The sequence below is a fragment of the Sminthopsis crassicaudata genome, chromosome 5 (genome assembly GCF_048593235.1).
Source record: "Sminthopsis crassicaudata isolate SCR6 chromosome 5, ASM4859323v1, whole genome shotgun sequence".
In the NCBI taxonomy this organism is placed as follows: domain Eukaryota; kingdom Metazoa; phylum Chordata; class Mammalia; order Dasyuromorphia; family Dasyuridae; genus Sminthopsis; species Sminthopsis crassicaudata.
This window is the reverse complement of record NC_133621.1, coordinates 123383359-123399069: the sequence shown is the minus strand read 5'-3', so window position 1 is coordinate 123399069 and position 15711 is coordinate 123383359. Positions and strand designations below refer to the sequence as shown.

The 15711-nt window shown below is 31.7% G+C and overlaps 1 protein-coding gene across 3 annotated transcripts in view; it reads right to left on the bottom strand.

Moving 5' to 3' along the window:
* Positions 1-1661: 1661 nt before the first annotated feature.
* The window catches only part of FAM3C (FAM3 metabolism regulating signaling molecule C), a 56489-nt gene continuing 42439 nt past the window's right edge, over positions 1662-15711 (bottom strand). For all 3 annotated transcript variants that reach the window (XM_074268141.1, XM_074268140.1, XM_074268142.1), the window contains exons 7-10: positions 15015-15065; positions 11013-11097; positions 3107-3233; positions 1662-2586 (exon numbers count right to left, since the gene is read on the bottom strand). In XM_074268141.1, the coding sequence (XP_074124242.1) occupies positions 2497-2586; positions 3107-3233; positions 11013-11097; positions 15015-15065 (353 nt within the window). In that variant the 3' untranslated portion in view covers positions 1662-2496. The remainder of the gene's footprint in view (positions 2587-3106; positions 3234-11012; positions 11098-15014; positions 15066-15711) is intronic.

Here is a 15711-nt window from a genome sequence, read left to right as displayed (position 1 = left end):
TACATCTGGTACAAATATAATAAACATGATTACGTATTAACAGAAGGTTGCTATAATGAAAATGATTAGAATAAAAAGATGACTCTCACCTAAGTATTGGGTTTAAGAATTTAAAGGTCAAAAGATTAGTTCAGGAATAATTTTTAACTTCCCAATTGTCTTTTATTTTACCTTTGTCTTTCTGCTAATAATTAGCATAATAGAGTACTGTAAGCTTGACTGCAAGTAAAAAATATTCATAAAACATTAAACACCAGTTTAAGATACTACATAATTTGTGATTTTAATAAAGAAAATTTGAACTGCAATAAAATAAACTTACTTCACTTCACTTACAATGAGATGATTAAATAAAACAAAAAACAACCAAACCCGAGAATAAAGGTAGTAGTAAAATTATTGCATCTAAAGTTTGGAGAAGGCACAAATCACAGAGGATATTCACCTCCCCCCTCAAAACAAAACAAAACAAAAAACAAACAAAAAAAACCACCCAAAATCCTAACATCTTTCCCTTTTGAAACTTTGTATTTTCATAGCATTCACATCAAAAGCACCATCACATTATTGTTTGCATTTTTAATTTTTAAGGTAAAAATCCAAAGAAAAAAAAGGCATAGATACATGCCTTAAAACTTACAAGATAAATATCTCAATAAATATCTGGAAAATATTACATTTGTGATATATATATGTTTATCAGACAATGCAACAAATTGTCATACTAGAAAACCAGAAGTATTTAATAATCTTTATCTGAAAGAAATATGATGCTTTACAATCCTTGATGCTGTAAAATTTGCCACTGTATTTTCAATTTACAGAACTGAGAGAACTGATGTCAAAATATGTATCCAGAATGCTTTGCTTTTCAAATGTCCAAAAACTACAATTTTTTTAATTGTGTAAAAGCTTATGCCTTATAGTGCATTTTTTCTTGCTTTACTTTTAAGCTTAAGTACAAGCTATTTAACTTTCAATAAACATTTACAGTTTCCATCTTGATTTTACTGCTTTTTGAGCAATATTTTTTATAAAGCAAAATTGCAAAATCTCCTATTTTAACACAAGTTACTAAAATCCTGATAATCTGCAAGAGTTGGTTCTGTAACATGTAAAACATTAACTTGTTCCAATGATTTACTCCAAGATTTTAAGATTCATACCACATATATAGCCTGAGAATGTCAATGACAAAACAAACTCAACAAACTCAGTGAATAGTTGAAGATATTAAACAAAAACTTGAATTTCTCTTACATCTTTGTGTAAAATTGAATATAAAATTAACTTGAGATTTCCTAAATTAAACATTTCTGAAAAGATTAGCATATTATAGAGTATTTAGAGCAATACACTTAGAACTCTGAAAATCCATTATCCTTGCCAAATGTCTTAACAGCTATAGGCAGAGTACTGCTGATTGTAGAGTTAGTTGCATAATGACTGAATGCACAAAACTTTCCCTGGCATGAGTTTTTTGAAAGCTCTCAATTAACTCTCCCACTCTTTCACTAATCATTTTGCTAACAGAAATCAAAACTAAGGAAGGCATTTCATTTTTACAGACAGGGGCATTCAGAATATTAAGTTATAAATTGCAAAATTTCATTAATCAAGAAGAGAGTAAATAATGGTCAGAGAAATACATACAAAAATAATAATTTAAAAAATCTGTTTATTTCTATGACCACACTGCTAAACTATATCAGGTTATTCTTTAAATGGCTACTACAAAGTTAACTTATTTGCATCATAAATACAAATTGTTTCAAGCTACACTTCAAATCATATACATTTATACAATTTTTGTATCGCTTTTTTTAATTCAAAAAGAATTTGTTGCGCTTTTTTGCAGATCTGATCTAAATTTCTATTTCAAACATTTTAAGTTTATACTTTAAAATTTTATTGGCTAGAAATCTCTGAGGGAGGTGAGGAAATAAAAGTAGGAAAAGAAGTGAGGTAGAACAGGAGGGGTATAGGGTATTAGATTGCAAAGCAAAATTCCAGAATATATACAACTAGTCAAATACTTCTTTATTAAAGATTGATTACTGCCTTCAAAAGGGCAATATATCAAAAAAAAAAAAAATTTAGCTTTCCCCCTTCCCAAAAAACTCTTTATTTTTCACAATGACCGCATTCTTTTAGCAATTAGATCTATAAAACAATAGTATAACATTGTCTTCATAATCTGTTCACAATATGTGCTTAAAAAAGACATTTCTACATCTTAAAGATGTTTATCATAATGCAATCTAAATACTGTGCTTTTAGAGAGACAATAGCTTAGAAAATGTTCATTATGGTGGACTTATTTACAAAATTTACTCTTTAGGTTAGCAATAAATAATCCTGATTTTGGAAGAGTTGATACTCATGCATAAATGACAAGATGGATATATACTCTCAAAATATTTACATGTAATATCTCCTTCATAGCACTCTTATCAATAGCATAAAGATAATTTTCTCTAATATTCTTCATGTTGTTCAGTCTTGCTTTTGGGGGATACATCCTTCCATTTCTACAACTTCTGGCCATCCTTCATATTTATTTGTATCCTTGTTGTTCTTTATGTGCTACAAAAAAACACACACATACAAATTCACTATTGCAATAAAAACACAACAAATTGATTTACAAGCTTGATTTGGATATATAATATAAAATGTGCAAAATTTTAACTATTTCTCAGATTAAAGATTCTAGTATTTGTAACATTAACTACTCATTGCTCCAAAGATCAAGATGATGAAAGGAATCTTAAATTATTGTTATTTATATCCATAGTTCTAGTGCAGTGAAAGCACATAAAAATGTTGGAGGAGTGGAGTTTTAAAAGTTTTACAGGTGGGGCAGCTAGGTGGTCCAGTAGATAAAGCACCAGCCCTGAAGTCAAGAGGACCTGAGTTCAAATTTGAATCCAGGCACTTAATACTTCTTAGCTGTGTGACCCTGGACAAGTCACTTAACCTGAATTGCCTCAGAAAAAAAAAAAAAAAGAAAAGAAAAACTAAAGATTATTTCTAACTTTTGTAGAATGGTAGGCATTTCAAATTTATTCACAACATATAATACCAAAAAAATCAAGACACTCACCTGTTCAAAGGGGCTTTTTGTCTTGATACCTTTTCCACCACAGAAGACCCAGTTGTCTCTAAAATCAAGGTTACTGATAGCTGTACTTCCCAAGGCAGCAATTAATAATCTTGCTTCATTAGTGAGTCTGAGAGGGAATAAATGAACATAATATAAAAAACACCCTGTACAAACTGCATTAAATATAAAAACACTACTTCCCCTACTAAGATTAAGTGTATTTTAGAGAAAGTGTATTTTAGACCAATGAAAAAAAACAAAAAAAATTAATTTTGTGGAAAGCTGTTAGGTTCTTATTAAATGCTAAGTTGGTACTTAAAAATTCTCTAGTTCACACCTTTGGTTCCGGCCTTTAAGGGGAGTTTACCCCTTATTATATTACATTATAATTATATTATTATTATATTATAACTATATTATTAAAATATTATCAGCAATTTTACAGTCATAATGGTGAAGGAGCAACTAGGTAGATCAGTAGACAGAACACAGATGCTAAACTCAGAAGAATCTGAGTTCAAATCCAGCTTCTGATACTTACTAGCTGGCAATTAGTATTAAAAACTAGCTTCAACTCAAAACTATTTAATTATATACACTACATAAATTAAAACAATATCTAGGTCAACAGATAGCCACATAAAACTCTAAAACATCTAAAACAACTAATACTTTCATGAAGAAATCATGCTGTAAAGAAAAATAACATTTATACAAAAGTTAAACCCCTGTGGCAAATTATTAGGCAAAAATTGGCCGAGATTTTCTGACTTTGATCCTCTTTTACAGAAACTTCGTCAGATACCTCTGCTTTTCCCAAAGACATTGCTAAGAATTTTTGGCATAAATAAATTAGTAAAGAACCAAAAGCTTCTCATCAGAACAAATCAGAGCAACTAAAAAGCTAGATATAGGGGAAATCACTGATTGGGGAGGGGAAAAAAAAGACCAACATGAGATTTTAACACAGAATGTTCTGTGAAGTGACAAATTGCCTTACCACAGTGTAGAAAAGTTGTGGACAAAGCTTAACAGGAGCTCCTATAGAAGTTTCTAAAGGCTTTTGACATCATATTTCCTTGAATTTCCAAATGACCCATTTATATTCTTATAATCAAAGTTTTTGATTTTTTGATTAAAGAAAAATTGAGGATGTGAGAAAACAACTACATCATTTTTCCTTGGTTTAAATTTGTCACTTCACTGGTACAGGAAACTCTTACTAATACACAGCAACAATTTTCTTCAACTCATAGCTGTGTGGGGCACTAATGGATTAAGTGACTTGCCCAGTATCATAAGAAGTAAAATATAAACCCAAATCTTCCTGATATTAAGTCAGTCTTCTCTCCATTAGATCATGCTGTTAGTTGGGGCCAGTTAGATGACATAATGGATAGAGCAACAGCCCTGAAGTCAGAAGGACCTGAGTTCAAATATGGTCTCAGACACTTAACACTTCCTACCTGTGTGACCCTGGGCAAATCACTTAACCCCAATTGCCTCAGAAAACAAACAAGATCATGTTGTCACTGACAATGATTATCAAATGCTAAAAATCATTACTCTTACATTTAATTTTATACTTATTCTTGTTTTTTACATTTTTATGCTAATATTAGTTTGAATTTACACTTATTTTAATGTGCAAATTTTTATATAAGTATTTAAGTGGAAAGTGTTAATCTATATTCTGTTAACTATAACAAGGGAGGAAGGAAAGAAAAGATTTTTGTTAATTAAAAAAAATGAAAATAAAAAATGTCCTTAAGGGAAAAAAAGTTCAGAAAAATAAAAGTAAAAAGCCAGTGACAGGGAAATTAAAAGTAGTTACCAAAGAAGTTTCCTGGGATATCAGCCAAAGTCCTAATACTATTTTATACTCTTTTTGTCCAAAAGGTGCACAGCTGGGCTCCAAATCAATCCACTTGGGAGCAAGTTAGCTCAAACTGCCCAGGTCTGCTCTATAGCTCCTTTGTTCACACATATCCCCAAATGAAATTATGGGAGTGAGGGAAGTTAACTCAAACCTTTCTAATTCCAATGTCCTGGGCCACAACAGTATCTAAGGAGAAAAAACAGCCTGCAAAGAATTATACTTGTTCCCATGCTAAAAAAAAAAAAAAAAAAAAAAAAAAGGTAGCATGTGTTTAATGCTATAAAGTAAAATGTTATATCCCCAAAAGTTGATTGATTTCATGTAAAAGCTCCATATATGAAGACTTTAAATAAATGTTTTAAAAAATCAATCTTTTGAATTCACTTTCTACATTTAGGTTCTGTTAAGATATACAAAGAAAGGATACAAATTTTGATTTGACTCATGCAAAATATACATTTTTGTATGTATATTTAGATAAATTTTTGGATTATAATAAAATATACTTAATTGGGTTTGGTTTCTGTCCTTTCAATTTACACAATTTAAAATTTTGCTTTGAATTTAGCCTAGCTATTTATTCTAAGAGATTTAGAAACAATCTGAAATTTTAAAATTAAAAAAAACGTCTTATGTCTATTTAAAAAAAAAAAAAAAAAGGTGGAATATCATTGCACACGGCAACAAGAAGATTATTCAACGATCAATTCTCATATATATGACTCCAACAATGAAAGGGTCCAGGCCAGTTCTAATGATTTTGTGATGAAGAGAGCCATCTACATCCAGAAAGAGGACTGTAGAAGTGGATTGGATCACAACATAGCATTTTCATGCTTTTTGTTGTTGTTTGCTTGCATTTTATTTTCTCTCATTTTTTTTTTTCCTTTTTGATTTGATTTTTCTTGTGCAACAAGAAAACTGTAGAACTATGTATGCATATACTGGATTTAACATATATTTTTATCATGTTTAACCCATATTGGATTACTTGCCATCTAGGGATGGGGGTGAGAGGAAGGAGAAAAAAACTGGAACACAAGGTTTTGCAAGGGGTTAATGTTGAAAAATTATCTATGCATATGTTTTAAAAATTAAAAAGCTTTAATTAAAAAAGGTGAAATTATAAACTGGTAAGAGTCATTCTGGAAAAATTTTTGGAATTAAAACCAAAGTTTACATATCTCTGTGCACATCTTTGACAGAGACGTTCACACACACTACAGTCCAGTCAGAGTTGCCTTATTACTGTTATTCACTCATGGTACTCCATAACTCCCCCTCCTCATCACTATCTCTTACTAGCTTCCTTCAAGACTCAGTTTAAACATAACCTTCCATATGATGCCTTTGTTTATCACTCTACTAGCTTTGTTTCTGGTACTTTCTTTGATGTCTCTTATAGATGCCTATATACATGCATGTTGTCTTCCCTCATGGCCATAGCACAGAGCATAGGACCTATTTGACATTTTAATTGATCAACTGATAGCCATGCTTATTAATGAACATGTTCTTTTAATTAAAATATATCTTCCATATAGCAACATTAAACATATATAAAAATATGACAGAATGATTTTATTATATAATCTTGAAGGATATGGCATGCATTATGCCTATTGAGAGGGGGAAAGAAGAGTCAATCACAGTTAAAATGACTTGCCCAGGATCATATAGCAAGTTTTTGAGGCCAAATTTGAACTCAGGTCATCCTGACTCCAGGAATAGTACTCTATCCACTGGACCACATAGCTGCCCCAGATGATACTTTCTTAGTTGATCATAATACTGGTACAAACACAGTGGCGATATTCCAATGATCTTGTATGGTGAAAGCCATCTACATTCAGAGAGAGGACTGTGGAAACTGAGGGTGGATTACAATATGGCATTTCACTCTTTTTCTTGTGGTTTGCTTGAATTTTACTTTCTTTCTCTTTTTTTAAACTTTTTGATGTGATTTTTCTTGTGCAGCAAGATAATTGTATAAATATATATATATGCCTATTTTGGATTTAACGTATTTTTACCAAGCTTAAGCATATACCGAATTACCCCTATCTGGGGGTAGGGGGAAAAGAGGGGGGGAAATTAGAACACAAGGCTTTTCAAGGGTCAATGTTGAAAAAATTATCCTTGCATATGTTTTGAAAATAAAAAACTTCAATTTTAAAAAAGGGGGAAAAAAGCAATAGCAAAGCATAGGAAGTTTTAATTATCCCACCATCTTCTAGTACCATGATTACAAAGAAAACAAAACATGAATTGCTTTGCAGCTAATTTCTTTATTCAGCAAGAATCATATTATTCTGGATTTAATTCTAATAAAGAATAATTAGTTGGTCATATGGAAAAAGAAAAAAACTTTAGCATAAAAAATGTCCATTTTCAATCAGAAATACCAAAGAAAAGGGATATATAAGAAAAGCAAATCAGATAAGAGATTTCAAAAAGTTGAAAAAAGAAGTATGATTGCATGACTAGTGATTCTAAAAATGTTCAATAAAAGCTAGAAATTTTTTTTACATTCTCACCATATAATCCCCAATCAACAAGTAAGTATTTAAGCACTGCATTAAGACTGGAGAACTTGTTTCAATGTGAAAGAAATGGAGAAAGAAACTAAATAGGAATGCATATTAAGTGTGGCATAAGCCTCAAAATTCTGTCAGGAAATCTAAAGCCCAGAAGAGACTGAAGTGCACCAAAACTGAAAAGAAAAAAAAAAAAGGGCTATCTTCCACTGTTTGTGGAAAATGATGTTATGTTAACCAATGAAATAATATACATGAAAGTGCTCTGTAAATTATAGGCTATGATATGCAAATATATAGTATTTTTTTTTAAATAACATGTTTAATCTATATTGGATTGCTTGTTGTTTAGGGAAAAGGGGAGGGGAAGAGAGGAAGAAAAATTTGGAACGCAGATTTTGCGAAGGTGAATCTTGAAAACGATCTTTGCATGTATTTACAAAAATAAAATACTATTTAAAAATGACAGAAAGCAACCAAATTATTTTTTTTGATACCATCTTTTTCAAGAAGGTGAATATTTTTCACACTTCAAATACTTTCCAATGTACAAAATTAAGCAATTAAATACTGCTAAGGTAACAAAGAACCTAAATATTTAAATGAGCTCAAAACTCCAAACTCACATGAACTTTATGCAAAGATGAAGAAAACTGCAAACATATTCAGAATTTTTAAGTGTCAAAGTTAGTAATTTTTTTTAAATCCCTAAAAATGGGAACAATGAAAGAAATAGGTCATGATAAATTGCCAATTTATTTTTTAAAAAGGTAAGGGAAGATTTTAAAAATTACAGATGATAAAAAAAACTAAGTGAAATGTTCATTGTCTTAGAATACTGCCAGAAGAACAACATCTGAAAAAAGACACTGCTCACTGGAAACTAATATAAACACCAAAACAATCTTATTTTATTTGACGACTATGTTACTATGTTGAAATAGTATTCAGTATTTCAAAGATTTAAGATTTCATTTATGTAGGTATACTTTCCAATAAAATGAGCACTTCCTCCATTGACAAAAATAAAGTCTTTTAAAAATTTAATAGTGTCCCTTTTCAAAAAAGTTATTACCTGATGATTAAGCTTGTTAGAGAATAATGAAAACATTGACAATATCCCTTAACATATCCTTATGTGAGTTATGTTCAAAGTAAACAGATTAATCAATTTAAAGTTCTCTTTACCTACCACATATTAAACATAAGAAGCAGGGAAAGAATTAAAAATAATAGTCTCATGGTCAAAATGCCCCTTTTATTTATTAATGGCCACATGTCTCATTTATGAATGATTTATTTTGTTTTGTTTTTTTTATCATCATTTGTTATTTTATTATCATCATTAGGGCAGTTAAAAGAAGTTTACATAGAGGGCATAGATTTGTGCCGATTATGCTACAATGATCTCCAAAAAAATGAAGGAATGAGAAAGAAGGATGTACTGGAAGAAAGGAGAAAATTGAAGAGAATGGGGAAATTTTTCTTACATTAAAAAAAAGGTATTGACAAATAACTTTTATAATGAGGGGGGATAGGCAATGCTTGAACATCACTCTCATAGAAAATGGTTCAAAGAAGGTAGTATATCTACAAACTTATATATATATATATATATATACACTCAGATGAGTATAGAAATCTTACTCAACAGGGATAGAAGGGAGAGAGGAGGCAGATTAAGGGAGGCAACAGTTAGAAGCAAAATAGATTTTTTTAGGAGGAACAGTATCAAAAGATTGAGAGAAGAAACAGAAGAAAATGGGATGGAGGGAAATGATAAATGCTAGAAGGGATGAGGGAAAAATGAGATACATTAATGAATTGCTGGTGGAGTAGTGAACTGGTTCAACCATCCCAGAAAACAATTTGGAACTATGCCCCAAAAGGCTATAAATCTGTGCATATCTTTTGATCCAGAAATACTATTACTATGTCTATATCTAAAAGGGACCAAATAAAAAGGATAAGGACCAATCTGTACCAAAATATTTGTATCAGCTCTTTTTGTCATGACCAAGAATTCGAAATCAAAGGAAAGTTCATCAATTTTGGGGGGTGAGTGGGAGAGAGAAAGTTATTTATTATGTGTTCTATAATATGCTTTACTTATTTGAAAAGACATCATGAAAATAGAATAAACTTATTGTGTCACTCCAAAGAGCAAAACCAGAATAGTGGGGAGAAGTTACAAAAAACACATTTTAGATTAATTTAATAAATATATTTCAATGAAATTTTTCTTCCAACAATGGAGTAAGTTTTCTCATGAGACAGTAAGCTTCCCACTTCCAGTCACTTGGTGATTGGCTTCAAAGCTTCTTCTAATTAAATGGTTCTGATATTAAAAAAAAAAAAAAAATTTGGTAGAAAAGCATTTTTAAAGTAATTATTGGCTTCAAAATGGCTGAAACCAATATTAAAATAAGCTCAAATAAAGTTTAGTTTTTAGTCTGTTACAGAGATGCACCAAAAGCTGTTACTAAAGAAGAAAAATCTAAGCCGACTCTCATTATTATTTATGACCTGAAAGCATTATACAAGTGAAAGCAACAGGCTCAAATTCAAGTTTCTTATACATATATTTGCAAAAGGAGGAAGATCTCAGTTTAAGATCTGAGAAATTTTCCTAAATTTGTTAAAGGAAGCATCTAGTCTGTTAGTAAAAGTAAGCAGAGCTTCTGGTTTATTGAACAATTGGTAGGTAATTGATGAGCAAATTTAAAAGTTCCTCAATTACACACCTGCCACTACAAAGTACTATAGACTTTACTTAGCTCTATAGACAAGTTAGAACATCAAAGAAAAAACAAGTTCATCAATTTAAAATTTTCTTTATCTACTCACACTAACGTGGGAGGAGGAGATTAACAGTTCCATGGTCAAAATGTCCCTTTTAATCACTACATATCCACTAAATATATTAAAACAGCAGATATGCTGAAAACACAAAACAAGTTGATAATACTCTAATATATGTGGATAATACTGATCTCATACTGAATTTGATTTTCTTAAGAAAATATTTTAAGTCTAATATCATTGTTTTAATTATATTAGCAAAATTAAAACATTCTATACTTTAATGCCAACAAAATAAAATGTATAAAACTAAAAAAGCAAAAATTTTATATAAATATACAGAGTTTGATCCAGTCTTGAGCATAATACCTAGTCCATAAAGAGTGCTTAACAAATGTAATCAACTGAATAACTGATCTATACTTCTACCACAATGTGTGTAATATTATCTCTGATCAGTAACTGGGGAAAGGGAGGAGAAATCTCTAAGTTTTGACAATATAGATGTTGTACAGAAATATTTAGCCATTAAACATGTAGAATTTTTCTTCTGACAATCACTCCAACTGTATATTTTAAACTCTTGAATTAGCAAAATAAAAATGAACCCTAATAAGAATATTTTAATATAAACATATTCATTTACAAAGGTCTTAATATTAAAAAAAAAAAAACCCTCTATACATACTTGGTTGCTCCATCATCATATGTTCCCATTAAAACTATGGTTCCATCTTGAATAGACTTGAGGAATTCAATAAATGGTGCCACATCTAAAGAAAACAAAAATAATTATATATACCTGAGCAATTAAACCCTGCAAAAATTAAGGATTTCTTGGTACATCCTATTAGTGTACAGATCATTGTATTAAATCATTAAAATATTAGTATAGTCCCATAAGCATTTTAAATAACTAGATTTACTAATAATTTTCTTAAAGCAACCCAAATATTACTGAATATCTATCTAGGTGGGTAGTTCAATGGCCCTAATGATACCTATCTGCTAGGAAAGCAGATTAGAGATCATTTATAACCCCAGTTTCAGAATGGTTTCAGGACTTTAAAAAAACTTGAAAGTTAGCTCCCTAAAGGTAAGGACTCTATTTTCTGTCTTTGTATTTAATGTGATTAAGACATAAAAGTAGTTGTTTAATGTTTCTTAATTAAATTATTAGATCACAGTTATCCTGTCCAGTTGAGAGAAGGAATCCACTCAAGGCCAAAAAAGGTTCCAAAGGGTAAATATTGGTTTGACAGCCTCAAAGAAGTACAAGAAAAACAGGGGGCTCCCAAATCTATTAGATACAGTATTCTTTAAACATACAATATTCCCATGGGTCCTCCAAATTGACAAAATCATGAACAAGAAGCAATTTAAATTAAAGAGTAGATCACTAGAGGCAGCTACAAACTGGTGGCACCAATTATTTTCAGGAAAAGCAGAAAAGAATGACTATCATCATAAATTTTACAATGGCATGTGGTCATTTTGATCACATTTTGACATATAACAAGCTCCTTCCTCCTATCAGCAATTTCAGCACTTCCACTTAAACAGATTCTTATAGTGGAACCACTAGCCTTCACCAGGTTTGCTCTAATGGAGTAAACTTTACAATTGCAGCATTTATTATTCATGGACCACATAAAAATATAGTCACCAATTATTGACGCTTTAAAAATTGCAGTACACTGCAACTACTCCTAAGTGACAATATGTTTTAAAAAGCAACAATTTAACCTAATTTTGGTATGGAAAGGCAAGCCAATATAAATAGTCTAAAGAAAGCACAAGGATAATCATGTCTCTTTCTTGGAGAAACAATGTTGGGGTAGCAGACAAAGAGAGCTAGTTAGACATGAAGAACTGAGCTGAAGTCCTGGTTGGAAGCCTCAAACCACCGAGCAAATCACTTAACCTCTCTCCTAGCCAAGGTGCTAATTTGCTTTAGTAGAAGTTCTTCATGGGGAACTGCTAACCTCATAGATCCAGTTAAAGAAAAAAGTATAGACAATACCAGGGTCACTGGTTATGTTACTAACCCGAACATTACACGTTAATATATAATCACTTAACCTTTAGCTTGAAGAACATTGATGGTAGGTAGTTGCATATCTAAATATTCCTAATGTTATTAGTTAGAGAACTGTGGGAATTTGTAAACCAAAATGACTATCTTATAAAATTGATTTCATTTTGAGACCTAAGTTTCATTTTCCTGTAAATTCTACTACCTGCTGATGGTGGCAATTGAGTGGCATCCTGTTTCACATTAAGAAAAGTTCACCTGCTCACTCTCTCTCTCCCTCTCCCAGCACTCCCTACTCTCGAAACTCACTTATTCTCCCCGCTCTCAATTCAGAAAGGCCTAATATTTCCTTCAAATAGAAATTAGATTACCTAATTTTGCATCCTGTTTTATATCCTATTCATTGTTTTAATGCATAAAAATCTGTCTTGCTCTGTATTGGGGGTTCTGTGCCAAGCTAAAGGAGGCATGGTTCCAATTTATTATGCAATTAAAAAGCACTGCTCAGTAGATCAATTTTTTTCAAAACTTTAAACCTTTGTTTCCTTAGTTATTTCATATTTTACACATCATATTATCCAAATAAATAATTCATAGCTTCTTATTAAGTTTAGGGTGATATCAACTGTTATCAAAAGCTATAAAATATAAAAGTTCTTAACCAAAATTCAAGTAGCTCATTCTTGCCCCACCTCGGCCAAGTTCTAGTTTTGTGACACTGAGCATGTCATTCATTCCAAGTGACAGCTCTCTAAGACTATTAAGCAACAGAAAATTTGTTCCTGCATTACTACAGAAAATTAATTTGCCAGGAGCTCCCTATACCAATGATATCAGACATCTGGGTTTAAAAAAACAGTGACAACAACAAAAAATAGTAACATTAGGACTAAAAAAAAAAATCAAGTAGCCTTATACCTACTTCACAAGATTCTTGTGAAGACAAAATAAGAATGCATAAAAATTTGTAAATCTTATTGAAGTGATATTGAAGTTTATCTATTTGTATATAGGGATTACAGGAAGAGAGCCAAAGGAATTACTGGTGAAGAAACTGGCAATACAGAGCTGAGATCTGCACCTATCTGTCAACTTAAGAGTCTCAGAGAGCAGTTTGCAACACTAAAAAATTAAGTGACTTGTATAGGGGTTACACAAAGCCAATGTCAGATGAGATCTGAATTTAGGTAGCTCACTCAATTTCCAAAATTGGATCTCTAGCCCCCTATAACTATCTCCTGTGGGTGGGTGTATGTCCACGCACATGTGTGCATGCATATAGATATCTATATGTCTCTTATTAAAGAAATCTTCTACTCATCTAATCAGCCCTTGAGTCTCATTGATTTAAGGGCCTTTTTTGCATCTATGCTATCTTTTTCCACTTACCAATTCATCACCCATATTCAGGCCTTCTTTTTCCAATTTCTCCTTTCTCTAATCCATCCACTGCATAACTGCCAGTATATTCTTACTAAAACATAAATCTGACCACATCACTTTCCTGCTTAAGAATGCTTCCTACTGCTTTTGGTATACAATATAACTACTTAATTTAGCTTCTAAAATCCAGAAGTAGCTCCAGCAGTTTAAAAAAAAAAAAAAATTGTGTAATCTAATATCAGCCAAATTGGCTCATTGACTATTTCCTGAACTTAGAATGCCATCTCCTAGCTTTGAACAGGCTAACAGTCTGGTCCTACCCCAACCATGCTTTGCCTCCCCTCTACCTCTTAGAATCTTTACCTTCCTTCAAGGCTTGGCTCAGATAACCAATTCCTTGCAATTTTTTTTTCTTATCCTCCTAATTGGTTTGTCCTCTTCCAGCCTCTCAATTTATCCTTTATTTACTTATCTGTTTGTTTAGATTTTCTAAAAGAATTAAAAGTTCCTTGAAAACATCAAATACTTTAAATTTTCATTGTTTTCCCAGCACATTATCTTGTACATGTTTAATAAATGCTTGCTGAATTCTATTTCAATTTTCTATGAATGATCTGATTCCCTATACCTACAAATAGTATGGCCTATACTTTTCCTGGTCTATGAGTAAAGAGATAACGTGAACTAAAATGAAAAGAAATAGCTTTTGGGAGGAAAGGGAAGCAAATAGTTAAAGTAAACCTTAGAGTTCCAGCAGAATCGGTGCCCCAGATCACTATCCCTGCCTTCCAGACTGACACCCACAGACATCATCCAGAGAAGCAACTCTTCTAAAGATGTAGTCTGGCAACTGCCTCTGCAGTCTCCTGACTTCTTGGTAGTTCTGAAGTGTCCCCAATTGTTCTCACTAAAGGCTTTGGCACAATTAAATGGTTCAACATCAGAAACAAGTACAGTTCTAAAAAACAAAAAAACAAAAATGTCACTGAAGAAGATGCATTGCCATTCGCCTAGCCACTGCCCTTAAGGACTATTGGATCTTTCCATCTAACTTGAAGCTAAAATGATCTTTACATGATTACATTCATACATTAAAACTGAGCTCCTGAAGAACAGGGCCCATCTTATATTTCTACTTATGTTCCTGGTACTTAGTACCTTTACACAAAACAGTGCATAATAAATCACTACTTCATTCATTCTAGGAAATTAACAAGAAGTATCAATATTAGATACAGGAGTAAGTCATTTAAGAGTACATTTACTGCTTACCTCCTCCCCACATATCAAAGTATTCAGTTCGTAGTGCTTCTCCAGTTTTTCCTACAGAGAGATAATTATTTCAGATTAAAATATGTAAAGACTAAATTTATGGATATGAAATTATTTAAAAGGTAGTAAGTTAACAGTGACAAACTTTGGGTGCTAGTAATCTAATTCAAACCTATAGAACATAACAGTAATAATATCCATAAGGTCAGAGGAGAACTGGGATTTCCTTGTTCTCTTCTCCTAGACTGCCTTCTAAGAATTCCTCATGCTCCCTAAGATTGTGCTAACCACTGGGATATCCTTGTTTTGCCTTCACTACTATATGTACATGCTGCCAAACTTCAACACAATCCTGTCTATAAATAAAAAATGAAAAAAAATGGATGTTTTTAATACCACTATTACATTCTACCTCCCCCAAAATACTTTCCCTTCTAAGAATAATTGAACAAAATAAATCCAACTGGACAGGTGTGAAAATGTACCTCTCATTATGTTGCTACACCATCAAATTTGTTAAGATGTAGAATACAAACTTCCTTATTGTTTCAGTCATGTCTGACTCTTTGCGACCCCACTTGGGACTTTCTTGGCAAAGATACTACAGTGGTTTGCTTTTTTCTTCTCCAATTCATTTTGTAGATGAGTAACTGAGGCAAATACAGTAAGTAACTTAATCAGGGTGTGTGATCCTGTG